The sequence below is a fragment of the Malaclemys terrapin genome, chromosome 2 (genome assembly GCF_027887155.1).
Source record: "Malaclemys terrapin pileata isolate rMalTer1 chromosome 2, rMalTer1.hap1, whole genome shotgun sequence".
NCBI classification, from domain to species: domain Eukaryota; kingdom Metazoa; phylum Chordata; order Testudines; family Emydidae; genus Malaclemys; species Malaclemys terrapin.
This window is the reverse complement of record NC_071506.1, coordinates 284,086,710-284,114,618: the sequence shown is the minus strand read 5'-3', so window position 1 is coordinate 284,114,618 and position 27,909 is coordinate 284,086,710. Positions and strand designations below refer to the sequence as shown.

The window sequence follows — 27,909 nt, the reverse complement described above, 5'->3', positions numbered from 1 at the left end:
CTCTGCCGTGACTACATAAGCCATGTTAAAGCACTGCCAGTGTAGACTAGCCCTAAAACTCATTTCAATGCTGGTTTTTAGGCAGCACTCTCCCCAAAATGTATTTGAAGAGAAAATCTATTTTTCCAGTGTTGATGAAAAGATTCCCCCTGAGGGTTATCCTAGATGAGGCCTCACCTCTGAATTCTCATTATTTGGTATGTGATTGGTTTGGTGCCAGCCAGTGACAGTCAGCTAAATTCTGCTGGTGACTCGGGAATTGTTTGATTTCACGTACCCTATTAGACTTTCTCTAGTATATTTACTATTGTTAAAATTTAACTTTTGGGACAGTGAACATCTGGAAACTGGGTGTATTCAAAGTTAGGTCAGGACTGGGCTCTTGGAAGGGAGACTTGAGTAGGTTTCACCACACAAGTGGTTATATAAGGACTGATGCCTGGGAACATAAAACTGGGAAGAGGGGACTCTTACAGCTCGGAAGGGAAAACAAGACACTCTGTTTTGGAGGAAATTTAGGTAGAATTATTCTTCAAGTGATTGTCCACATATATTCTGTTCTGGTGCCCTTGTGCCTGAGACTGGATTGTGTGTGTGTTTGGGCTGCCCCTGTGTCCTGAATGCCCTGTTGCTCCTGGTAGCCGAGGGCATAAAGGTTAGGGCAGCCACAACGATCCTTCAGTTCCATCTGAGGCAGAGACAGAATCCCTGGCAGTGTCTGCATCTCTGGGCACTGTGCGATTCTTTTGCTCTAGTTCAAGGGTTCGCAGACTTCATTGCACCATGACCCCCTTCTGGCAACAAACATGACTACATGACTACAAGAAGCCTGAGCTTGCCTGAGCCCCACTGCCCCAGGGTGGGGAGGGGAAGCTGAAGCTCCTCCGCTCCAAGTGGGGGGTGGGAAGTCAAAGCCGAAGCCAAAAGGCTTCAGCCCTGGGCACCAGCAAGTCTAAGCCAGCCCTGGGGTCATGACCCACTTTGTGGTCCCGACCCACAGTTTTAGAACCGCTGCTCTAGTTTTTAGTTTAGTGTTCCTTAATATAGTTTAGTTTAAGCCCTCTGGCCAAAAAGAAAAAGAAAGAAGGTCTTTAACTTTGCGGGTGCTCCCAACACAGGGTGCCCTGGACATGGCAGAATCAAATTTCCAGGATTTAAAACCTGTCCATCTGTAAGGCAGCTATCCATACGGTGACAGACACTGAAAAAGACTTCTACCTCACTGAAGTGCATATTCCAGAAAAATGCACCACATGTTGCTCTTTTTCAAAGAGGACACCAAAAGCAAGGGAATCCCACCTAAAAGTGTTTCTCCTGAAGATGTCCATGAAGGCATACTCCAAACCTGAGGTGAAGAAAATGACCAGGCCAGTAACCCATGGGTCCACCCAGAGCTTCGAGAAAGTTCTACTTGTTGACTACAGAGTCTGTGAGAGCCTCTAAACCCTCCTCAACACAATTTTCTGAGGAAAGAGGGAGCAAGGAGCGCTGCTCTGAGTGATTGGAGACACAGATTTCCCTTGCTGACCCAAACCAGGAGGCAGTTCAAGGTCTGGATTGGGTCCTGCTGACAGCTTGGCCCAGACAGGTCACTGAACAAACTTGGTACAGCTCAAAGAGCCTGCTCATGCCACTCACTATACCGATGTTTTGGCACCGAAGCACCAAGAACAGATGTCTAAGTCCCCACACCAGCTGAGATAAACAAAGCCCCCAAGGAAAAGACAGAAGTTCCAGAGATGGAGATGCTCTGCTCCTTACTCCCCTGCCATACACTCTGCATCAACCTCCTGTCAGCTGTCCCAGGCCTTTCTGCCTCCCCATCTCTCGCTGTTCCTCCCTTTATACCTAGGCTTGTTTTCCTTATTGGTCTCAGCTGTGGGTATGCCTCCATGATTGGCAGTTCCAGCAGCTGTGCTGGGGTGTGGTCAGCCTGGTTGCCTGTAAGCATGGAAGACTCTCCTCTCCCATCTGTTTAGAGTGGGCTTTGTAAACTCAATTACAGAGCCACATAGAACCACAGGATTTGTATTCTATTTGTCCCATCCATCCCCCACCCTATTGGGAACCATTTGTTTTGCTTTTGGGAGGCCTGCAACCTAGAACCCAGTAGATCCTAGAAATTGTGGACATGAGAGTATGCTATACAGTTTCAGTCTCTCCCTGCCCCATTTCCCTGTCCCTCTTCAGAGACCCCCTCATGAGATACTGTTAAACGGAATAAATTTTTCTATAGCTCTGAGCAATGGAAGGAGAGCCTGTAGAATTCCAGGGCAGAGATTTATTCACTTTGTTTCCTAATCCCAGTGAAGAATGGAGGTTGGTGCTCAATCCTAGATCTCCAACAACTCAATACATTTATCTGTCACATCAAGTTCAGGATGTTAACCCTAGTTTCCTTAGTTCCTACCCTAGATCCTCAGGACTGGCTTTTGGCTCTGTTTAAAGGATGTCTATTTCCATACAGCTATTCAACCGGACCCTCAGGAAATCCCTCACGTTCTTTGTGGGAAAGTTGCATTATCAATACAGGGTGCTTTCCTTTGGCCTCTCCGCAGCTCCCAGAGTATTGACCCAGTGCCTCACAGTTATGGCAGCCTATCTAAGGATACAAGGAGTGCAAATCTACAGAGACCTTGACACCTGGTTACCAGAAGATGATCTCCTCAACAAGTGAGCAATTCCATTCAAGTAACACTGCAACTCTTTGCCCCCTTAGGTCTCGAGTCAAAAGGGAGAACTCCCATTCCTACCTCATTCAAAACATACTTCATGGAGTCAAATAATGCCCCATCAGTGGTAAAATCCTACTTGCCACAGGACAGATTCCTCCCCATGCTGAACCTCAATCAATGCCAGGCTTACCTGGCAACATCAGTCGGCATATCTCATGCTCTTAAGACACGTGACCTCCTGGACCTATATGACGGTTTGCCAAATTTACACTGATCTCGACTAGCTTTGCATGGAGCATGGTTAATGGGGGTTCCCCCTTTGAACATCTAGCAACCTTTTCTTTACATCACTTGTCTGTGAAAACCACCTTGATGGTTAGAATCGCAGCCCAGAGAATAAGGGAAATCCAGGCCGCCATGGCATAAACATTATGCGATAAGGACAAGGTGACATCCAAAGTTCTTGCCCAAGGCTGTCTCGGTCCTTCACCTGAATCAAGTGATCCACCTGCCAATTTTTTTCCAAGACTTGTAGTAGTCAAGGGGAAGCCAAACTTCATACCTTATATGTAAGGCTAAGATTTTGTCATGGATATTTTTAGTAAGAGTCACGGACGGGTCACAGGCAATAAAGAAAAACTCACGGAAGCCTGTGACCTGTCCCTGACTTCTACTAAAAATATCCATGATAAAATGGGAAGGGACTGGACAGCTGCAGCTGGGAGCTCTGGGGTCCGCACCACCACTGGGGGCTCAGAGCACCAGGGTCCCCCAGACTCCCCATGATGGAGGGGAGCTGTGGGGGGTCCCCCTGCCTCCCCGTGGTGGCCAGGGGCTGCAGGGGCCCCCCTGGCTGTGGTGGCAGGGAGCTGTGGGGTACCCCGATGCCCGCGGCGGCAGGGAGTTTGCGGGCCAGCTGCTTCAGGCAACGGGGGTATCTCTCAGCTCCCTGCTGCTGCAGGAGGTGGTGGGACCCTGCAGCTCCCAGCCAGTGGGGCTGAAGTCACAGATGTCCTTGGAAGTCACAGATTCCATGACTTCCACGACATCTGTGACAAAATCGTAGCCTTCCTTATATGTGCTCAGAATTCTTTTCTACTGTAACTAGGACAAGATCATTCAGGAGTTCTCAGAGATTGTTCCTGGCCTTTTCTGACAGGATGAAGCATCAGCATCATTGAAAGATTATCTTTGTGGCTTTCTGACTATATCAGGGCATCCTGCGCAATAGCTCGCTTGAACCCACTTTCACAGATTATGGCCCATTCCACCAGAGCTCAAGCATCCTCTGCAGTTTCTCTTCTAAGGGGCATTCCAATCTCAGATTTGTAGACCACCCAGCTGGGTGAAGGTGTGAACTGAACTCCAGCACTGCTTGTTGGAGAGCTCCAGATCAGACACCCACTTTAGCAGAGCTGTCTTACTCACTGTTTCAGCAGACTCTGAGCACCCACCTCCTGGACAGACGATCACGTTACCAGATGAATACACATGGACAATCACAAAAGAATGGTTACTTCGTTAACCATAACTGCGGTTCTTCGAGATGCATTGTTCACACGTATTCCACAACCTTCCCTGCCTTTCTTCACCACTACTGTGGAGTCTTGTATCACCTAGATTCTGATTTAGGAAGCAACTGAAGGGTGATTGTGACCGCTCTCATTCCTTTATGCCCTTGGCTGCGGAGAGTGAGAGGGTATCTAGGGCACAGGTGTGACCCCAGCAAACGCCAAAAGAATCTATCTCATATGAGGCACACGTGTTCTCCACATGTATTCCACTTCTGGTGCACATCTCGAAGAACCACAGTTACTGTAGAGTAAGTAATTGTTCTTGCTTTGCAAGAGGCTTTGGCAATTGCAAGGACAAGATATTTGTCACAGGGCTTAAAGGCAGGATAAGCAACTGGAAGGGTATACTTTTCCCCAATGTGCAAGGGTGAAAGCATCTATTTCAGACGTGTTTGATGTTAATTTCTGTTGTACCTCGTCATACTTGCTTTTTACAGTAAGAACAGAGAGACAATAGGAGATGAAATATGAGAAGCCTTTGCTAAAGCTTTTCAGGCAATGACAGGCCAGTGTCAAGAATGATAGTGTAGTTGGAAATGGCTTAGGCCAGCATAGTGGGAGAGGTAATGGACTGAGGCAAGATGCCAAATTCCATGATTGTCCTGACCAGCTGCTTTGTTGAAGGAAGGCTTTTATTTTGGGGCCACTCATGCTGAACTTTCTGTATCACATCATCTGTGACAAAGGGCGTAAGATTAAAAAAAGGGGTATGATTTGTAACTGCTTAGCTACATGTGTGACTTTCCTATGTACAGAATTTAACAGTACTGGCAGGTGCTAATTACAAATTATGTCTGTACAACACTGGTGTTTGTATGTGGGGAGAGAGGATTCGTGTATATTAGAATAACCTGTTGTTTTTATTTTCAGACAAGCCTCTTCACTTGCACTTTGAAACCTTACTAAGAGATGACAGGCAGCATAGATTGAGCCATAAGCTCAAGGCTCTGAAGATGTCCCATTTTGGAAAGAAGCCACAAGATCTAACCAACGTTTTCCCAAAGCTAGGCCTATCACCTCTCTCTGCATCCAGTAAGTTCAGCTGAGATGGGGTGTAAATTTACATGTAGGTTTTAACAGGTGACCAAAGTGCAACCCTAAATTGTAGCCTACAGTTCCTGTCATTTCTGTAGAAAGTAGCAATAAACTCCGTACATAAATTTAAGGTGGTGATTGGCTTTGGCATCTTGCAAAGTGCAGAAGTTCTCACCACCTCAATGGAAAGCCGGCTTTTGGTTAGATGACCAAATAAATGGCTACTGCAGAAACCCAGACAGCATGATTGGGAATGAACTAACAAGCAAATCAAAGAAGAGAAATATTTTTGATCCTTGTGTGTGTTGAAACAAAGCACGTGTGTATCCACCTGCCAAGAGTGCCTGGCAAATTCCTGCCAAATATTTCTGTTTCAGTTGTGTTCAGAGCTGCCACTGTTGCTCTTCACTGTCTTCTCTTGTACTCTTTTCTGTTTTTCTAGGTTCCTGTTTCTTTTAGCCCATTAAAGTGCATGATATTAAAACTATCCATAGAAGTTAAGCTCTTAGGAAAGCTGACAGAAACACCCAACACTAAAAACTAATTCCATGTTAGAAAGAATTAAACTGCAGTTATAGCATCCTGTCTTGTTTAATGTACCACGGTGGGTGTTCTAATTTTTTTTTTAAAGAATATATTTTCTTATACCCCGTACTTGCAGAAAATAACATGCGTAGTGTGCAGCCTGCAAGGCAGACATGTCCATAGAGTTCTTATAATGGAGCCCACAGCTGCTGACTCTGACGTACTTATTTGTTTTGCAGTTGTTGATCCGAATTATCATGAACAAACCATAGAACATTTTAAGAAAAGAACTTTATGCTGAAAATACAGATCCAGGCAGTGTGGGGGTTGGCATTTGGTGCACATCCCATGTGCATTCAGCTTTGTGCCTTCAGCTGTATGAAAAGGAAAGCACTATACACATTGGCTTAACAATAGTTAATTACCCTACCCATTGTTTTCAGTCTGTTTGTTTCTCTTTGAGAGAGGAGGTTACTTGCAAAGACTGTAGATGTCATCCATCCAATAGTTGGTTCAAGAGGCATTGAGTAGAGAATGGTCAGGCTGTTAGCACTGAAATAACTCTCCTTTCTAGGTGTAAGGAACCTATTAAAGAAGGCAAACTATTACACTTAAATATAAACTTCATCAGTCTTGCATCCTGTGTCAGTTTCCATGGCTTTACTATGTGCTTTAGAATAGCTGCTGTAGTATTCTGTTTTAGGTCCCTTCTGCTCAGGGATTAATCTTGGCTTCTCTCCAGTGGTGTGAAAGAGAGCTTTTCTCTTATGTAGCAAATGCTACTGCTGCCAGCAGTGCATATTCAGTGTTTTCTCTGATAATAATTCACTTCCTTTGATTCATGTTTGAGAGGACACATCAGCCTTTCTGTGCTGTTTCAGTTGACTATGGTGGCATTCTTCACTTCCTGTCCTAAAACTGTGTACTATGGTTGAGATAATTTGATCAGCTGCTGCATTTTAGTGGTGGGTGAAAAGATCTTTATATATCACTTCCCCTCCTCAGAGTAGTGTTATAGGGCTTAATTGTAGTGGTCGATAGTGTTTTTTAAATTAATATGATACACAAAAGGGAGTAATTCAAAGATGGGGCTAATGTGATCAGTTCAACATATGAGGAAAATTCTTGGTGGCCACTTTTTGGACATACTGGAGGGGAGTCTACTGTTTTTGATAGTTATATTCACTGCAAACACCCAGCAAAGATGAATTTCACAGGTGATCTGTTCAATTCTGTGCAGTGCTGATGGTTTCACTTGGGGTTTCTGACTTGTAGATTTTTCCCCATTTCTTTGATTTTTAGCATTCCTTCCACAATACAGACTGCATTCCCCAGCTGGGTTCTGGTGGACTTACAGATAGGAGCAGCAATGACTTATGAACAAATTACTCTGGCTTTACTTGGGTTCTCTGTTCATGTGCTTTATTAACAGGTTCATTGTTTAAGGTGGAGAGGCAGCTTAAAGGAACAGACAATCACAGCTTGCTCGTTTCTGGTTCTCAGACACATAAACATAGTCCTTTGATGCACCACCTACCATCTTTGTATCTAGAAACTCCTCCAGCCCCATCTTCCAGCCAGTCCCCTTCCACTGCTAATTCAACAACGGTGAGTCAGAACATAATCTGTCAAACCTAAAAAAGGGAGCAGTTTTTAATGCAGCTGGGGAACATCTGTATTGCTGGACATTGCCAACAGATGCTAGACTCATAGTGGACACCCTATGCCAAAGCTATGGGAGGGGGGAGTCCTTGCCTGCCAGTAGGCTGCAGGGACAGTCTGGAAATGCCTTTATTAAAAAGATCTTGATATTAAACAGACAGTAGCAACTACTTGCTTCAGTTATCTTAGTCAGGATCCAAAGTGGCCAGGGTGCTTGCTCTGCTATCACCAGGGCCAGCATATGTGGTCTATAAATTTGTTACTAAGCATACACCATAAATAAAGACAAGTGCAAAGAACTTCACTTAGGAAGGAAAAATTTAATGCACAACTACAACATGGGGAATAACTGGCTAGGTGGTAATACTGCTGAAAAGTATCTGGGCATTATAGTGGATCAAAAATTGAATGTGAGTCAACAATGTGATGCTGCAGCTGTGGGGAAAAAAGCAAATATGATTCTGGGGTGTATTAACAGGAGTTTTGTATGTAAGATACAGGAGGTAATTGTCCTGCTTTATTCAGCACTGGTGAGGCCTCAGCTGGAGTACTGTGTCCAATTCTGGGCACCACACTTTAGGAAATATATGGACAAATTGGAGAGAGACCAGAGGAGAGCAACAAAAAATGATAAAAGGTTTAGAAAACCTGACCTATGAGGAAAGGTTAAAAAAATTGGGCACGTTTAGTCTTGAGAAAAGAAAACTAAGGCGGGACCTGGTAACAGTCCTGACATATGTTAAAAGCTGCTATAAAGAGGACTTGGATCAGTTGTTCTCCATACCCACTAAAAGTACGACAAATCATGGGTATAATCTACAACAAGGGAGATTTAGGTTAGATAGGAGGAGAAACTTTCTAACTATAAGGGTCTGGAATAGGCTTCTAAGGGACATTGTGGAATCCCCACAATTGAAGGTTTTTAATAAAAGGTTGACCGAACACCAGTCAGAGATGGTCTAGGTTTAGTTGTTCCTGCCACAGTGCAGCGGGCTGGACTTGATGACTTTTTGAGGTCCCTTCCAGCCCTACATTTCTATGATTCTGCAAGTCCCGTGCATAAAAAAATCCTTGTGTGAGCTCTGTGACTCAACTTTGTTTTAATTATAAATTATGTGAGAGAGAAGGGAATTGTTCTGGACTTCTCTGAACAAAGCAAAAATATCAACAGGAAATTGTTTTTAATATTTGCTTACTGTTTTGGAGAGGCAGGGAGGGGGGAATGCTACATCTCACAGTAGTCATTTGTATAAGCCCATATAGGATAAGCATTGACTGGCTCCTATCCAGGCCTCTGTGGATATGGGGAGACTGCTGGGTTGGAGGGAGACTTTGAAGTAGCAATTATTACATGTATTGCTCTCTCTTCTCCCCCTCCCTCCCCACACTCTATTTTTGACCAATGGGGAGCTGTTTCAGGCTTGACTGATAGAAGCAGATGGAGCAATCCCAAAGCTGAAAGCTTCAGCAGGGCTGGCCCATCTCCACCCTGCGTTGTCTGCTCCAGATCCATCTCATGTTTCACTGCTATATACAAAATATTTGTAGACGATTCTTTGAGGACTCCCTCACAGAGTCTACTGACATTGTCAGCTCACTTGCTTGGAGCCCCATTACCAGAAGCTGACCATCTTTCTGGCGCCACCTTCTATAGGTGACTCCATTGGGAATGCCCAGCTGCAGTTGTCTAGGGGTAGAGTTGGAAGTTGGGGCTGTTAGCCTTGCCTGCTCTGGAGTGGAACAATCTCTTCAGAAGCTTCCTGGACCAAATTCTAAAGGATGTTATGGACAAGTCTCCCCATCTGTGTTTCAAGTTTTTTTACACTGTGCTCATCACTGTGACATCCCGAGCACCTAACTTTTGGCTGCTATTGACTTAGTGTGCCTACATTGCAAAAACAAAAAACCACCCCTGCGGTAGTAAGTCTTAGAGTTCAAATCAACTGACTCGGGCTTGCACTTCAGGGCTAAAAATAGCAGTGTAGGTGTTCCCAGTCAGGCTGGAGCTCAGACTTTGAAACCTAGTGAAAGGGGAGAGCTTCGAGTCTGAGCACCAGCCCAGTTGGGAACATCTACACTACTACATTTAGCCGTGTAGCATGAGCCCCACAAGTCCGACTCAGTTGACCTGGGCTCTGAGACTTGAGGCTGTTGGGGTTTTTTTGCACCGTAGATATACCCACAGTCTGGGTTTGAGCTCTTCACCTAGAACTGAGAGGCCTTTTGTTCCACTCTGAGTATGGAGACTTCCAAAACCCTGATTTACAAGTAGAGGGAAATCTTTGTTTCCCAGGGCTCAAGCTCAAATTCCAGTTGGGGGGAGGAGACTTGCTGAGAATAATTGAGTAATAATACTTTATGCTATATGATCTTAAAACACTTTACAAATATTAGGATTGGCAACATCAACTAAGATAGGTAAATATGCCCACTTTAGAGAAGAATAAATTGAGCCATAGGATTTGCTTGATGTGACCAGTAAATCACAGCAGGTTGGTGGAAGAACTGGAGAAAAAACTCAGGAATCCTGATTACACCATTACTCTGAATACTAGATAACATGTAACTCTTGTTCTGGGGAAGTTGCTTTTTCCATGGTATGATTTAAATGTTCTTTTGTGTTGACACTAATGCTCTGTCTGGGTTTTATTTCCTTTCCACTCTGCGTGTGGTTTCAGGTATCCTCAAAGAAAAGAAAAGTGGAATGTTCCTACGACATCAATAACATTGTGATCCCAATGTCGATGGCAGCAGCCACTCGAGTGGAGAAGCTGCAGTACAAAGAGATTCTAACACCAAGGTATCTGCATATGGGAAAGTATTAATAATTCCCTTTGTGTTCTGTGTAGGGTGGTGTTATTTTGGCTGTGAAAAGGGAAAGCTATTTCTCTTTTACTAAAGCTCTCTCTTTCGTCAAGAAAGAACAACTTAAATTAAGACAGTATATCTTTATTGGTTGTTGGGTTTTTTTAAATCAAAAAGGATGCAGTTTGCCACTTCAAAGGGAATTTCATGGCAGCATCGCTCGCTGGCCAACTAGCATGTGGCAGTAGTGTTTGCGTTTGGTCAATGCTTCCCGGCTGATGGCTGAAAAATTCCCAGACATGGAAAAAGATTAGCAAGAGAAATTAGTCTCTTGTTCAGTTGTTGGCACATGTCGTTGTAGGGATATTAGCAGACCAGGCAAAGAGCTTTGAATTGTATGAGTGCTTCAAGGGTATAATTACTAGTTTCAGAGAGATTGAAATAGCAGAGATACTGCTATAGGAGTGAGGACTGTTGGAAGAGCTGTGCAGTACTGCATGGAATTTCTGCACATCCTATTTCCTGGTTCTGATTACTATTATTTATTCAGCATCCAGTGTTCAGTGTACTTCCAACTTGTAGTGAGAGGTCTCTGCCCTTTGCAGTCTAAGTAGACAAAATACAGACAAGTCTTTTATGTAAAAGGGAGATAAAGTGATTGATTGGTCATGGTTGATGAGATGGTCATTAGTTCCACAGTTGTTCATTGTTCACTTCCATGAGCTCTACCATTTTTGCCTTCCCTCAAAGCCTGTCAAAACAGAGTCCAATGAGATTGAAATTATCAGCCTTCTGTTGTCATATCGCTGGCTGGTGCATACATGATAAATCTAAATCTGTGGCTTCTAGGAGCTCTGCAAGATAAGTGGTGTGCTTGTTTGTGTGTATGTCTGTACTAGGAAGCTTTGTCAGTAAAGCTAATCACCTTTGGGCTAGTGTCCAGTAGCTATGGGGAAGTAACTATGAAGCCAGGTCTTGGCTCTGGGTCTTAGCCAAGAGGGTGACATGGCAGCGAGTGCAGAATTGTTCTGACATTGAGTGTTCTTTCCTGCAGCTGGAGAGTGGTAGAGCCCAAAGATGTGGAGCCATTGGATCATATGGACTCTGAGGTGAGACAAAATCTACTTTGTCACACTGTTTCTGGTCTCAAGCACTACTGACAAATGATAAATGTCTTTAGAAGCAACAGCCATCCTGAAAAAGTCTGATTGGCATTTTGTATTATTAGAAGAAGTAAAGATTGAGTGTAAACTGCTAAGCCTGCAGGCTTTATTAAGCAAAGTCTGTAGTAAATGTTGTCCAGCCAAAGCACGCAGCTTAATCATTGAATTGCCAGTACATGCGTGAGGGTCAAAGCGTGTCTCTGTCAGGAACACATTCAGGACGTGGGCGGTCATGCCTACTGGTCCAAGCCATGGGGGTGGCCAGGCCTGGAGGTTAGAGCTGAGCCACGAATCAGGACCCCAGGACACCCAGGTGCATAGTTGAGGCCAGAAACAATGGGTGAGCCAGAGATGTAGTTGGGAACGGAAGCCAGGGGTCAGAGCCAGGGATGTCAGGGACAGAGTAGGGTAGGAACCTGGAGCAAGTACAAGAGCAGGCTGGGCAGGAGCAGGTACGGGCTGAATGGGAGCAGAAACAGGTACAGGAAGCAGAAACTGGAGCAGGCACAAAAGCAGATTAGGAGTAGCAGCAGGTACATTATACAGGAAGCAGGATCAAGTGCAGCTGTTGAGTGGGATGCATTGAGCAGCCCATGAGTTCTGGCTTTTTCTGGGTCAGGTAGTAGCTTAGCCCTACCCCTTCACCAATCAGGAAGTAGTCAATTAGGTAGCCCCTGCCAGGATCAGCTATGCCCAGTGTGTTACTAGGAGACCCTTTTGCGGCTGGCTCCCTTGACAGCAAATGCCCCCAACCCTCAAGGGTGCCTTCTAGGGGTCTTATGACCCAGTTTTAATAGGTTCTGGTGAAAAGCGTTTGAGCTCCAGAGCATAGACAGTCCCTTCTGATTCCCAAGAACACTCTTCTGGACCATAACCCTCTTAGTCCACCAGGTTGTAAAATAGACCTCGGATTCATTTAGAATCCAGGATTTCTTGCCCTTCATATCCTTCTTGATCCTGAACCTCCATGGGAGTGGGCCATGAAGCAGAGCGGGATTTTGTTGTGTAGGGCTTCAGGAAGGATATGTGAAAAACTGGACAGACTTTCACAGTTTTAGGCAGCTGGAGTCGGGTTGACTTGTTCAGCGATCTTGAACGGACGCAAGTATTGATGATCTTATTTGGCAGGTGGGTAGGAGGATTTGAGATGTTTAGCAGACAGCCAGACCTTATTACCCACTCTTAGTAGATGTGCAACTTGGTGATCTTGGTCAGCATGGTGTTTGTAAGTTTTCTTGGTGGCTTCCAGATGCTCCATAAGTTCCTGGTGAACTTTGTGAAGGTGGGTAACAAGGTCTGTCTCAACAAGAATTTGAGTCTGCAGAGGCAGCTAGAGAGAAATGAGAGTGAAAGCTGTAATTGGCCAAAAAATGGACTGTTGTGGATGGAGGCATAGACAGAGGTATTGTAAGCGAATTCAGTGTATGGCAGGAGTGACCAGTTATCTTGGCGATAGTTAAGGAAGCATCAAAAATATTGCTTGAGGATTTGATGTACCTGCTCCATCTGCCCGTTGATCTATGGGTGGTAGGCTGAGAAGATGAAGAGTTCAATTCCTAGGATTTTATAGAGTTCATGCCAGAACCAGGAAGTGAACTGTGGACCCCAATCAGACACTATTCCAACTGGCAGTCCATGGAGCCAAAAAACATGGTTTAAGCAAATGCAGACTGTTTCGTGAGTGTTGTGGGGAGAGCAGAAAGAAATAAAACGCATCATCTTCATGAACAGATAATGGTTTCCAGGATGACGGTGCAACCGTGGGAGAAAAGAAGCTCTACAAGAAGTTCTTTGCGACCATGGACCAGCACTGAGGTTGGGTGGCAGAAGCTGGAGTAATCAAGCATCTTAACACGTTGGCCCTTGCTTTGAAAGCTTAGATCAGAAAAGTCAATGTATTTCTTCACATCAATACTCACCCTTGGCCACCAGAAACTCTGTTCCTCCAAGTCCTGAGTCTTATGGTGTCCAAAATGGCCAGCACCTACGGTGTCAGGGCACATTCTTAACACTTTGAGTCTGGGCTGATCATCTAGAATGTAAAAAGCAACAGAGGGTCCTGTGGCACCTTTAAGACTAACAGAAATATTGGAGCATAAGCTTTTGTGGGTGAATGCCCACTTCATCAGATTGCGTCTGATGAAGTGGGCATTCACCCACGAAAGCTTATTCTCCAATACTTCTGTTAGTCTTAAAGGTGCCACAGGACCCTCTGTTGCTTTTTACAGATTCAGACTAACACAGCTACCCCTCTGATACTAGAATGTAAAAGTGCTTGCTAAGATATAGTGGACCATTGTGCAAATGGAAGCCTAAGCTGAATGGTGCATTGGAGGTATCAAGGGTCTCACCAAGTTTGGCTGCTTGCAGGTCTTTTGGGAGTAGAGCCCGAATAAGAGATGGTAAATCCTGGGCTGTTGTTCCACCAACAGAATTAGATGGTCATAGCACAGTGTTTTGGGGAGTGGTGTTCAGCACAGCATATTTGTCCTTGTCGAATTTCTACACCCACAGGCTGAAGAAAATTGAACTCCCTTTCTAGTTGACATTTGGCCAGGTGATCCTCAATGCTGATGCACAACTTGACCAGAGCATTTAGGTCAGACAGTGGCTCTACCCGCACCAGCTTGTCCTTGATTTCTTCATTCAAGCCATGCCGGAAATGGTAGTGCTGTGCTGCACTGCTTCATTCCATCTAGTTTCAGCCACTAAGTGCCAGAATTCCATGGTGAATTTGGCGAATGGTCTGTTCGCTAGCGTAGGAGCCAAAGCACCCTTGGCAGAGCAGCTACAATTCAGGTTATCGAAACAACTGCCATGTCTTCATGGAATTACTCAAGCTGCCCTAGCAAGGGGCTGAAAGTCTCCTGGAGAGGGACTTCCAGGCCAGGGCCTTCCCAGTTTAACAGGCTGATGAGCCTAAATCAGGACTGGTCAGTGGGACGTGACAGAGGTCATCACATGAACAGGAGGCAGCACTGATTCAGGAAGTTGCAAAATTTCCCACAGTCACTGTCAAATTGGGCTAGCAGCAGAATTTTCAGTTCCTGAAGTACCTGAGCCCTGGATAATGAGACCTGTGCCTGCAGGGCCATGATTTGGGTCTGTAGCTTCTGCAAGTTGCCCATTACCTCTGTGAGGATGACAGAGACCTTAATGGGGGTCAACCTCACAGAAGAACCTCCTCTTCAGTCTTTCTCTTGCAGGCTGCTCAATCTGTCAGGAACAGGACTGGGAGGTTAGCAGTTGGTCTTAGTGGTTGGAGCCATGGGAGTGGCCAAGTCTGGAGGTTAGAGCTGAGCGGAGAATCTGAGTCATGGGACGTCCAGGGGCATAGTCAAGAGCAAAGCCGAAGTCAGAGCCAGGGATCAGAAGCCGAATACCAGAGCCAGTAGGTGAACTGAAGTCATGGTCAGGAAGCGGAGCCACGGATAGAGAGGGGCAGGCACAAGAGCAGGCTGGGCAGGAACAGGTGAACAAAGCAGGAACTGGAGCTGTCACAAGAGCAGGCACAGGCTGGAAGGGTGCAGGAGCAGGCACTGGGGAAACATGATCAAACACAGCTGCAGTGTGGGATGCATTGAGCAGCCATCAAGCTCTGGCTGCTGCTGGGTCAAGTAGTAACTTAGCCCCGCCCCTCCACCAATCAGGAAGTGCAATCGGACAGCCCCTGCCAGGATCAGCTATGCTCATTCTGTTGGTAGGAGATTGACTATGCTGCAATTGGCTCCCTGACATCTGCATCAGCTGTTATGAAAAAGCATTTCTTGGGTCATCCCTCTCTACAAGCAGCAGCCACAGCAAACCCTTGAGTGGTGCTTTAATGTTCTTGGCATCCGTTCACATGATCTATATAATAGAGGCTTTGTCTGTCTCAGAGAATCCAGACAATACTCTGATTCATAAACTTCAAATTCAGCGGCTCATGAAAAGTATGACTGGGTTAGTGATTCTAAACAGTGGTTCCAATTCCCCAGTTAAGGGAAGATCTCACCAACCTGAGCAACCACAGATGATGTGATTGTATGGTATTGCTCAAAGTCTCAACTCCCATCACAGTGGGCTTATTCAGTAAGAGAATTCATGTTGAGTTGTTCTAGTGGGACACTCACACTCACTCTTAACAGCATGAACAGCTGTCTGATCTTCCAGCATTCTGAATCCAATTATATAAATTAATAGGTAGATTGTGTGATTTTTGACCAGCCAAACCTGAACCAAAGATTAAATCCTTGTTAACTTGATCCTATATGAATTGACTTCCATTTGGAAACCTTTTTTTTTTTTTTTTTTTTTTTTTTTTTTTTAAGGAACTCGGGGGCAAAACAGACTGTGGTTTCTCCAGTATTGTCCAATAGGCATTGTTATCTGCTGAGTTCTGTGGTACAGAATCACAGAGTTTCTGCTACTTTGTACTTGACCAAATAGTAGTGTCACCCTGAAGACAGAATGTCATCTTTTGAATATTAGAGGGAAAACTAGCTTTGTTCTTTTTCCTAGTTGGAAGACACTTCTGATGAGACCTATTTGAACCATCACACCAAGTATGAGGAGCTTGAACGAGCCCGATGGGATTCGTGGGCAGCAGCTGTTTCCCACAAGCGAGGAAACAGGTATCAATTTCTCATTAGCACTACGTAGCAAGGCATGGAAGCAAGAATCTTTATTTCCTCTTCATGTTAAACTATACAGAGATCCTGCTTTGGGGTTGTCACATTTTGGGTTGCACTCCAGACCAGTGGGGGGTTGTGTTGTTGTGAGTAGCCCACGTTGGGAGCTACAACATGTGTTTTACACTGACCAGCTCTCTCCTGGACAGTTCAGGTATTAAAGATCCATTGTCCCTGTAAAGGGTTAACATTCAACAATCTGCTTCTTGAACTGTTAGCAAACAGTTCAGTTTAAACACCGCACTGGATTGGTTAGATTAAAAAATAAAACAAGATTATTAACAAAAGAAGATAAGATTTTAAGTGGATTCAGGTACCAGGTATTAATGTCAGAAATGGCTACAAGAGAAATAAAGACAAAATGTTTTCTAGTAGCTAAAATTTAACAAGCTAGATTTGGTACAAGGTAAAATCCTTACAACATGTTCCCAGCAATAAGGCTGACCAAATTCTCAAGTTGGACCTTCCCCGAAAATAAAAAGGCTGGTTCCTTTGTCAACTTAGGTGAAAGAGAGAGAGCTAGAGCTTGGGGTTCTTCTTCGAGTGCTTGCTCATTTCTATTCCATATTACGTGTGTGCGCTCGCCACATGCACCGGTGTCAGAAGTTTTTCCCTCAGCAGTATCCATAGGGGACCGGCTCAGACACTCTCTGGAGTGGCCCCTGCTGGAACATCATCTGCTTCGGCTAGCATTGTTTCGTTCTCTGTTCTTGCGAACCTTGAAAACCTGTAATATAATTGTATATAGTTAATAGTTGAATTAGTTACTCTTAGTAATAGTTCTTGAACTCTTCGTTAGTTGCGGGGGAGGGATAGCTCAGTGGTTTGAGCATTGGCCTGCTAAACCCAGGGTTGTGAGTTCAATCCTTGAGGGGGCCACTTGGGGATCTGGGGCAAAATCAGTACTTGGTCCTGCTAGTGAAGGCAGGGGGCTGGATTCAATGACCTTTCAAGGTCCCTTCCAGTTCTAGGAGATGGGCTATCTCCATTAATTTCAATTTCTTTTCTTTCCTGAATGGGACTCGGACGGGGCATCCCCCGGTCCCCAGGCCTTAAGCCCGGTTGCAAACGGCCTATGCCCATCAATGATCCGTATAGTAGCTGCTTACAGTGCTTGGGCGAGGGCATATAAGCGACAAGTGACGTCTTTGTAAGTCATTCAAACCTAGGATGAAAAAGGAGCAGGACAGTCACTTAAAGGTGCTCCTGATGCAGTCAGCACTCACTCCGGCACCAAAGCAGCGGTCCAGCTCAGCACCGAGCACTGCAACGTCGGCCCCCTTCCACGGCTCCGGCCAAGAAGCAGAAGAAGATGGGGAGGAGGAAGATCGCCTACTTCCCTCAAGGGAAAAGATGGCTGGGGGTGAGCCAAGACCCACGCCAGGCAGCTCAACGCCTCCTTTGGGAAGTCAGGCCCCAGCTCAAGCCGAGCGGCGCAGCCCATCCCACGCTTTGCCTGCAACTCCAGTTAGTGGTACAGGCCTCCGCCAGCTACAAGTGCTGTCAAGGCCCTGCAGGCAGTTCAGGAGATCCTGATGCTTCCGGTACTGCCCACACTAGCTCCGGCAGTATCCAGGTCTCGAGGTAAACCCGCCTTGGGATCTCCGCATGTCCCCTCCTCAGCAGCACCACCATTCCCCTTCGCGTGGAACATTCTGCCACCGCTCACCTGCCTGAAGCCGTCACGCCTCAGATAGGCAGGCTCAATGGAGCCCTCTTTGATCCCCGGACCTTGGGCACAAACTGCGAGATTCGAGGTGTACCTCCCTGGTAGTATGGTGCAGACACACTGAGGCGTGCGCCCCCAGACAGGAGCACAGAGACCAACCCCTCGCATCACCAAGAGCTCGGTACATATCCAGGGGTCGAGGTCACCAGACTGCCGTCGTTGATCTCTGAGACGGGGATCGCCACGTTTGGGGAGTTCCTCCTGGCATCTGGTGCGTGATAGCTCCCGGTCCTGCTCAACATCCCAGTTGGGAAGAATAAGGCGTAGTTCGCCGGGTTTCCGACACCGATACACCGAAGGCCATCGGTCCCCGAGGCCCCAGCCAAGGCATTCGTCCCGCTCAGACAGGTCTGCCTCCAGGCGCAGTGACCAGCACCAGTCAGGATAAGAGCCACCGCTCCACCTGATCCTGGTCACTGGGTAGCAACTGCTCCGGCACTGAGCAGGGCCCCCTAACTGTGGGACAGCCTCCAGCTCCTGCAGTGCCACCTACATCATCAGCACCAAAACCTGTCCCATGGCCCTAGGCACAATGGCCAGCGCCATGGAACCCCTTGGAGTTCACCCAGCCTTCCCAGATATTGGTGTGGGGAGCCTCGGACAGGCCTGCGGCCTCGGCATCCCGACCCCCTCCAGTGCCCGAGACTTTGGGGGGGAAGGACCCCACAGATCCAGGAGGGCTCGGGGGAGCAGCCTGCTAGACCACCAATGAACGTGGAAGTTCCTGCGGTACTGGCATCGTCCTCGTCATCGCCAGACGAGGCTATCATGGAGCCGCCTCACCCAGTTCCTCAGGATGACGCTAAGGCACACCAGGAACTATTGAAGAGGGTTGCATTTAACCTGGGGCTCCAGGCTGAGGAGTTGGAAGAACCTTCGGACTCCTTGTTTGATGTCCTCTGCTTCTTGGCCCCTGCCAGGGTGGCCCTTACTCCTTCATGAGGGGGTATCAAAGATGGCCACCGCCCTGTGGCAGACTCCCTCCTCCTTGCCCCCATCTCTAAAAGGGTCAAATGCAAGTACTTTGTGCAAACAAAAGGGCGTGAGTACCTATACTCCCACCCGGCCCCCAAGTCCCTTGTGGTTGAGGCGGTTAACAACAGAGAGGCAAGGCCAACCAGGGGCTACCCCCAAAAATAAAGACTCAAGGAGGCTGGATCTTTTGGGGCGTAAGACTTATTGTCTTCCAGCTTGCAACTGAGTGTGGCCAATCACCAGGCCCTCCTTGGCTGCTATGATTACAACATGTGGCAGGCTATGGGCAAGTTCCAGGCTTCGCTTGAGGAGGGCACGAGGAAGGAATTCCGGACAATCCTCGAGGAGGGCACGACAGCAGCCAGAGCAGCCCCCCAGGCGGCTTCTGATGCGGGGGACTCCAGCCCACACCATGGCCTCTGCCATCTCCATGCGGCAAGCTTCCTGCCTGCTCCTCCCAGGCTTGTCCACCAAGGCTCAGCGGTCGATGCAGGAGCTTCCCTTCAATGGCCAGGCCCTATTTGCAGAACAGACTGATACCAAGCTGCATGGTTTAAAGGACTCCCGTACCACCCTGAAAATGCTGGGGTGGTACGTCCCAGGCCCAGCATGTAAGCAGTTCAAAGTGCAACAGCCTCAGGGACAAAGGAGCCAGCCTCAGCAGGACCTGCCTCACAAGAAGGCCAAGTGACCGTTTTGAGGGTGCGCCGGAGGGCGACCTACCAGACCATTCCCCGGATCCATCTTTCCTGTTTTTTTCCAACCGCCTTTCCCTTTTCCTCCCTGCATGGACCACAATAACCCCAGACCGTTGGGTCCTGAACACAGTGGTGCAGGGCTATACCCTTCAGTTTCTTCTTATCCCCGCCCCGCTTCAGGGATCCTTCACAGGAGGTCCAAGGTTTGCTGCAGATGGGGGCGGTGGAGGAAGTTCCTCTAGAGAACAGGATTGGGGGCGGGGAGGGGGGGTATTCACGATACTTTTTAATCCCAAAGGCCAAGGGCGGTCTGCATCCCATTTTGGACCTGCAAGACCTCAACAAGTACCTAAAGAAGCTGAAGTTCCACATCGTCTCCCTGGCCTCTATCATCCCCTCCCTGGATCCAGGAGACTGGAATGCCGCCCTTGACTTAAAGGATGCATATTTTCACATAGCGATCTTCTAAGGGCACAGACGTTTTCTCCATTTCACGGTGAGATCGGTCCACTATCAATTTACAATCCTCCCGTTTGGCCTGGAGACTGCACCGAGAGTGTTTACCAAGTACATGTTGGTGGTGGCGACTTACCTCAGGCGCTGGGGTATCCAGATCTACCTGTACCTCGATGACTGGCTCATCAAAGGCAGCTCCAGGTCTCAGGTGCAAAGGGATGTTGTGGTGATGCAAGCCACTTGCCACTCCCTGGGTCTACTGGTGAATGACAAAAAGTCCACGTTCATGCCAGTGCAAAGGATAGAATTCATTGGAGCGGTGCTCGACTCAACCTGCGCAAGAGCGTTCCTGCCGCTAGAAAGCTTTTGGGCCTTGACAGACCTTATCACAGAGGTATCTGCATTTCCTTGGGCTGGGCCACCCATATGCTGGGCCACATGGCAGCTTGCACATACATTGTCCACCATGCCAGGCTTGGGATGCGGCCCCTACAGCAGTGGCTGATGACTGCCTATTTCCAGTCCATGGAGTCGATGTCAGATGCCTTGGCTGAGGTGCGCACCTTGGAGATCTCCAGACCCCGGGTATGTGGTCCTCGGGGGAGATGGTGCTCCATATAAATGTCAAAGAACTAAGAGCGGTTTGATTGGCATGCAGCATCTTCCTACCTCACCTGTCAGGCAAGATGGTGAGAGTCCTGACAGATAACACAGCCTCGATGGTCTTCATCAACAGGCAAGGGGGAGCATGCTCATCGCTTCTCTGCCAAGAGGCACTCTGGCTCTGGAACTTCTGTGTCAACGATGAGATCCACCTGGAGGCTTGTCACCTCCCTGGCATCAAGAACACGCTAGCAGATCACCTCTGCAGGGGGTTCTCCTCTCACCGCGAGTGGTTGCTCCACCAGGATTTAGTCTACATGGTCTTCCAGAGGTGGGGAACTCCCCAAATGGACCTGTTCACCACCAGGCAAAACAGAAAATGTCATCAGTTTTGCTCTTGGCAAGGTCTGGGCGATGCCTTTCTCCTGTCTTGGTCAGGGGGCGTGATGTATGCATTCCCTCCGATCCTTCTCATCACCAAGGTCCTGGCAAAGATCGAGAGAGACAGGGTGCGGGTTATCATGAGTGTCCCAGCGTGGCCTTGCCAGCACTGGTTCGGCACACTCATGAACCTATCAGTGGCCCCTCCCTGGCCCCTGCCCAACCGACCGGACCTTCTGTCACAGGACCATGGTTGGCTGATACACCCCAACCTCTCGGCGTGGATGCTGCATGACTGAACCTGGAGGAGCGGACCTGTTTAGAGCAGGTCCAACAGGTCCTCCTCGGAAGTAGGAAGCCCTCAACTAGACTGACCTACCTGACCAAGGGGATGAGGGTTTTCCACTGGGCCTCCAAGTGTGGCCTCTCTCCTTCGTGATCTTCCATACAGGCTATCCTAGACTACCTGCTTCATTTGAGGAACCAAGGCCTGGCACACTCTTCTGTTAGAGTGCATCTCGTGGCCATCTCTGCTTTTCACCTGCCGATCCAAGGACAGACGGTGTTTTCCCATGACATGACTGTCAGATTCTTGAGAGGGCTCGAGAGATTCTTCCTGCAGGTCCGGACTCCTGTCCCACAATGGGATCTTAACTTGGTCCTCTCTAGGCTCACAGGCCCACCCTTTCAGCCGCTGGGTTCCTGTTCCCTTTCCCATCTGTCATGGAAGGTCACATTCCTGATGGAGGTGACATCGGTGAGACAAGTCTCTGAAATTAAAGCCTTGACCTCAGAACCGCCGTACACAGTCTTCTACAAAGACAAGGTTCAGCTGCGGCCCCACCCAGTCTTCATATTAGTGTCCACCTTCAATATGAACCAGCACATTTTCCTCCCAGTGTTCTGTCCAAAACCACACAAGACTAGTGAAGAGAGGCATCTTCGCACGCTGGACATCCAAAGGGCCTTGGCTTTTTACTTAGAACGTACCAAGCCTTTCCGTAAACCAATTCAGTTCTTCATCGCTACAGCGGATAGGATGAGAAGGGCCTTCTGGTGTCATCGCAGAGGATTTCCAATTGGATTATCTCATGCATTAGGACCTGTTATGAGCTGGCGGGGGTTCCACCGCTGCCGATTGTCAGAACTCACTCGACTAGAGCACAGGCGTTTTTGGCGGCCTTCCTGGCACACATCCCTATACAGGACATCTCTAGAGCGGCAATGTGGTCCTCCGTCCATACGTTCGTGACCCATTATGCCATCACTCAGCAAGGCAGGGATGATGCTGGGTTCCGCAGAGCTGTGTTGCAATCTACACATCTGTGAACTCCTACCCACCTCCAGGGCTTTTGCTTAGGAGTCACCTAATATAGAATGAAGTATCCGAGGGGTAGCCGTGTTAGTCTGAATCTGTAAAAAGCAACAGAGGGTCCTGTGGCACCTTTGAGACTAACAAAAGTACTGGGAGCATAAGCTTTCGTGGGTAAGAACCTCACTTCTTGCATCTGAAGAAGTGAGGTTCTTACCCACAAAAGCTTATGCTCCCAGTACTTTTGTTAGTCTCAAAGGTGCCACAGGACCCTCTGTTGCCTAATATAGAATGGACATGAGCAAGCACTGGAAGAAGAAGAAAAAGCTTGAGGGAAGTGATTATTCCCCTCTATTTGGCACTGGTGAGGCCACATCTGGAGTATTGTGTCCAGTTTTGGCCCTCCCAGTACAGAAAGGATGTGGACAAATTGGAAAGAGTCCAGCAGAGGGCAACAAAAATGATCAGGGGGCTGGGGCACTTCACTTATAAGGAGAGGCTGAGGGAAGTGGGCTTGTTGAGTCTGCAGAAAAGAAGAGTGAGAGGGGATTTGATAGCAGCCTTCAACTACATGAAGGGGGGTTCCAAAGAGGATGGAGCTCGGCTGTTCTCAGTGGTGGCAGATGACAGAATAAGGAGCAATGGTCTCAAGTTGCAGTGGGGAAGGTCTAGGTTGGATATTAGGAAACACTATTTCACCAGGAGGGTGGTGAAGCACTGGAATGGGTTACCTAAGGAGGTGGTGGAATCTCTATCCATAGAGGTTTTTAAGGCCCAGCTTGACAAAAAGCCCTGGCTGGGATGATTTAGTTGGTGTTGGTCCTGCTTTGAGCAGGGGATTGGACTAGATGGCCTCCTGAGGTCTCTTCCAACCCTAATCATCTATGTCTATGCTGGAGAGGAAGGCGAAAAAAATCTCAATCTGACCTGAGGGGAGAATTCCTTCCTGACCCCAAATATGGTGATCAGTTAGACCCTGAGCATGTGGGCAAGACTCACCTAGGAAAGAATTCTCTGTAGTAACTCAGAGCCCTCCCGCTCTATTGTCCCATCTCTAGCCATTGGAGATAATTTGCTGGTAGCAGTCGTGGATGGGCCATATGCCATTTAGCCAATCATTTCATCCCCTCCATTAAAATAATCAAACTCACTCATAAAACAAAAGTTAGGCTTTTTGCCCCCGCTACTCCTTTAGGTAGGCTGTTTCAGAACTTCACTCCTCTGCTGGTTAGAAACTTTTGTCTGATTTCAAGCCAAAACTTATTGATGGCCAGTATATATCCATTTGTTGTTGTGTCAGCATTGGCCCTTAAATAACTTTGTTGTTTTTATTTAGGTCCTCCAACAAAACAGATGGTCGATGGACACTTCAACCAGCATCTCCAGATCCTGGATTTAATTGCCTTAATGACTTTCTCTATATGCACCCTTCTTTGGGATCTCACAGCCCTGAGCCTTTTAACATTCTGCACCCCCTCTCTATAAAGAACAGGACTAGAGTGCCGCTGTCCTGCACTGAGGACACCAGACTCTCCCCAGAAATACTAAATGAAGTAATACAGGTGAGGGACATTTATTTCCTTTCTACTGTACTTACGTATATTCAGGGCTGAGAGCATGAAACGTTTGTCATCTTGGACTCAATGAGAATGAGAATTCTTCACAACTGCTTTAAAAGTTCTTGAGAGAGATAAGTGGGTGAGGTAATATCTTTTATTGGACCAACTTCTGTTAGTGAAAGAGACAAACTTTTGAACTCCAGTGAGCTCTTCTTCAGGCTTGTGGAGTTTGAAAGCTTGTCTCTTTCAAGCAACAGACGGTTGTCCAGTAAAAGATATTACCTTGTCTCTTATGGTAAGACCAACATGGCTACAACAATATTGGAAAACTTTAAAATTATTTTCAGTTTAAAAGACCTATTTGAATGTAGACCAAAACACAAACATGAGGACCTCTATAAAGAAACTACTCCAAAGTGGTAGCAATGAAACAATGTGTCATGATTTTGAGACGCACAGGGATGCGCATGGCTAGCCACAGATGTGCTCACTTCTTTCCAGTACATATGTCCCTTTGTAACACAGCAGTCTGCATGTTCTGCTACCTGAAATAAACCTAAACTTAGTGCTAAGTTAAGATTTTTTTTTTTAACACTCAAGATCAGAGTTAGTTTGTGATCCACTGTCACTGAATTGCTCAGTTTAAGTGTCTCCAGAGTTATGTTGGTCAAGGGATTGGGAATGGAATAAAAAGCTATCCCACTTCTAGGCCACCAATTTAAATCCATTCTAAATCATAGTGACTGAAAGCTAAGTGACTTGTCCTGTTTGATAAAATTAAGTGGCCTTTGTGAAATGATTGGCCCTGCAGCCCATTCTCATTGGGCAGGTATCCACCCTACAAGCCACTTCATCGATTCTCCACCCCTGTTAGCAGTTTCTGTAGAAAGATCAAGGACTGAGTGCACAGGTGCCGACTTTTCCTTTTCCCTGGCGGTGCTTAGCCCCCACTTTGCCCCGAGACTCCATCCCTTCCCCTAAGGCCCTGCCTTTGCTCTGCCTCTTCTTGCCCTTGCTCCGCCCACTCCCCCAGGGTTCGCCCTCGCTCCGCCCACTCCACCCCCTGCCTGAGGCCCTCACCCACCCTCCTGCTCTCTACCCTCCCCCAAATCCTTCCCCATGCCTCGAAACAGCTGTTTGGTGGCTGTGCTGCCCCATCAGCTGTTTAGCAGTGGTGGGGAACAGCTGTAGCTGGTGGGAGCTGAGAACCCTTTTTTTTTTCTCCTTCCTGTGGATGCTCCAGGGCTGGAGCACCCGTGAGTTGGCGTCTATGACTGAGTGTACCATAGGGACTGAACTCCCCTCTCACCCTGAGAGATGATCCTTCCAGGTCAGGCACCTGAGATTGAAGAATCTCATTGCTGCTTTCTGTGCCAGACCTGTTCTGAGTACAGGCACTAACTTTACTTTTTAAATGTCTTTTGAAGTCACTGGGTTGTGGAAGAACTTCCTCAAAGATCAAGGAGGTAAGGAGCCAGGAGGGTAGTAGTCTTGATCCCAACAGAAAAATGATTAGCTGGGACTAAGAATATAAATGCGAGCTCGCGTATCGCAGTTCTGTGCTGCATAACTTCTATTGCTTATTGAAACTGTCTGCATTACTTCAGCACCCTGTTCCAGAGAGAAGAGCTTGAGGTTTAAATTGAAGCGTGAGGTCTCTTTAGGGATGTAGGGAGAATGAATATTGTCATGTCCTATAACAGGCTAACTCTGGTTGGTTGTTTTTGTTTTGTTTTTTGGTTTTTTTGTTTTTTTTTTTTTTTAAGAAAAAAGAACGAGGAGTACTTGTGGCACCTTAGACACTAAGAAATAAATTTGTTTGTCTCTAAGGTGCCACAAGTACTCGTTCTTTTTGCTGATACAGACTAACACGGCTACCACTCTGAAATCTGGGTTTTCTGTACCAATCCTTCTTTCTCTCTTCTCTCTCCCCCACAGAGTGTACGACCTTGGGAACCACGTACATTTCCTCTTTCAGACACAGCATACCAAGCTCTTCTGGAACAGCCAAGTGAAGATGGATGCAAGCAGTCAGGAGACTTTCAACAGTGGGACTCTAGCAACAAGCAGGGTATCAGGACTAACAGTATAGACTCTGGCATATCTAACTCCAGGGAGCCATGTGTTTCAGATATGGACCTGCAAACAGAGGGCAATAGAAGCTTGGAGGTGTTCACAGACCAACAATGCTTCCCAGGAAGGCTGTTCAACAACAGATGAACACCTGATTTATGTGATGTGTTGTTAGGCACATAGTTTATTTCAGAATCAAAAGCTTGGCTGATGAGCTGGTTCAGAGGAGCACTGGCAGTGAATGGTGCTGCCATGCCTGAGACCTAGATTCAGAAGCAGATTTTGGGCTCCCACGTCCCCCGATTGGGAAGAGTTGGGCACACTGCAGAAATAAGGTGCTGGACCTCTGAGAGGACAGTGCTGTCCAGAAAAAACAACTGGTTTACTCTGGAGAAAAGGGATCAATTGCCCTGCTGGCAAGAAGGTTAGGTGCTGCGACAGTTGCAGCAGCCCAGGATAATGCAGAGAGAGATGGTGGGTTAAAAAACAAAACAAAATAATGAAAATCAAACAATAAAGAGGAAACTAAATTGGCTGTTCTAACTTTAATTGTTCAATATTCAAACATCTCTATCTTGAAAGGGTGCCCCCTGGCTGCACATCCAGTCTTCAGTGGCTTTTTGTCGAGTGTGTCATGGTGGAGCAGGAATAGGAACAGATTTCCAAGAGATCAACTGATAAACATCTGAAAAGGTATGGGGAAGTCTAATGGTGCTGCATGGCTTTTATTTTTAAATGCAGCTATGAAAACAAATCCTTTCTTGAGAGTATGTGAAAACCAGGTTCCCTAGGCCTTGCACAAATGATGTTTGTATCAATTGCCTTCAAATAAACTACAAATCATTTTCATGCTGTGGATGTTTTCATTTATTTAGTATATATTCTCACTGTAATGAAACTGACAGGATGGATGGAGATCAATCTCTAACTTGTTCACAGTTTTTTCTCAATTGTTCTCTATCATGGATCTCAGCTGGCAAACCTCTGTAAAGCAAAACTACTGGGGAAAGAAAATACCATAGATCCATTGTACAGAGGGGGGGTACAGCTCTCAACTATCAGATGGTAGGAAGGGTGTTGAGCCATTTTTGGGGAGCCCTTCTGGAAAATGATGGGTCAGAACGCTGCCCTTCCAGAACATGTAGTATTTTTTTTAATACCAACATTTAGAAAGGGGGCTTGGAAATGTGTTAAGGTAACACAGTGGTAACATGTTCAACTTTATTTGACATGCATCCTCCTTTTTACTTTCCCACTTCCATCTGCAAAGGGCAGAGATTCGTATGTTTACATCCCAGGACTAATGGAACTAAACATTTAGCCCACTTTTTTTTAATGAACCAGTTTGATAAATAGCTTACTCATTGTGCTGCCATTGTAAATCTTCTATAAGGTCAGTATTTCTAAGTTATTCCTGGATAGCTGGACATCATTGCTCTTCTGAGTTTCCAATGGTGTCCTTGCAGGTATTCTCTCCTCTCCTGAGCTGGGACATTCAGAAGGAAATAGGAATATAGGAAAGCAATGATCAAGGCATGTATGTACAATGGGACCCAGATCCTGATTAGGGCCTCTGAATGGTTCTGTACTAAAAGTATTAAATAAAATAGTCAAATAGAAGGGCTGCCGTACTGAAATTTTGGAGGGTAAACTTGGATGAGTAAACAATAACCTGTTTAAAAGGCAGCCCCACCATCTACCAGCTGCGCCAAGCATAACTGGCCTTGCATTTAACAATGCAGTTGCATCCTATCCGGCATCTAGTGGGCAGGTCATTGAGATCTGATGGAGTCTCCATAGCTGCCGTAATGGGCTATAAGTGGCAGTAACTCACTTTGTTCCAGAAAAGCAGCAGTGTGAAATATTAAGGCAATGAGAAGAGGGATGGCTAAGGAAGCCTCTGGGGAAACATTGTCACATTTAAACCCAATTCCCCTTTCACACATTTTTGTCCCCTTCTTTTTGGGAGGTTTGAAAATGAGAAATGTGAAATTCCAAGAAACCTAAATTCCAT

At 46.7% G+C, this 27,909-nt stretch overlaps 1 protein-coding gene across 4 annotated transcripts in view; it reads left to right on the top strand.

The window, feature by feature from the left end:
* LOC128830912 (KAT8 regulatory NSL complex subunit 1-like) overlaps positions 1-26,744 on the top strand; it is a 120,310-nt gene extending 93,566 nt beyond the window's left edge. For 3 of the 4 annotated variants that reach the window (XM_054016820.1, XM_054016817.1, XM_054016819.1), the window contains 7 exons: positions 5,120-5,281; positions 7,242-7,417; positions 10,150-10,271; positions 11,331-11,385; positions 15,940-16,052; positions 23,600-23,825; positions 25,761-26,744. In XM_054016820.1, coding sequence (XP_053872795.1) covers positions 5,120-5,281; positions 7,242-7,417; positions 10,150-10,271; positions 11,331-11,385; positions 15,940-16,052; positions 23,600-23,825; positions 25,761-26,042 — 1,136 coding nt within the window. In that variant the 3' untranslated portion in view covers positions 26,043-26,744. The remainder of the gene's footprint in view (positions 1-5,119; positions 5,282-7,241; positions 7,418-10,149; positions 10,272-11,330; positions 11,386-15,939; positions 16,053-23,599; positions 23,826-25,760) is intronic. The other variant, XM_054016818.1, reaches the window with a different exon arrangement.
* The last annotated feature ends 1,165 nt before the right edge of the window (positions 26,745-27,909 follow it).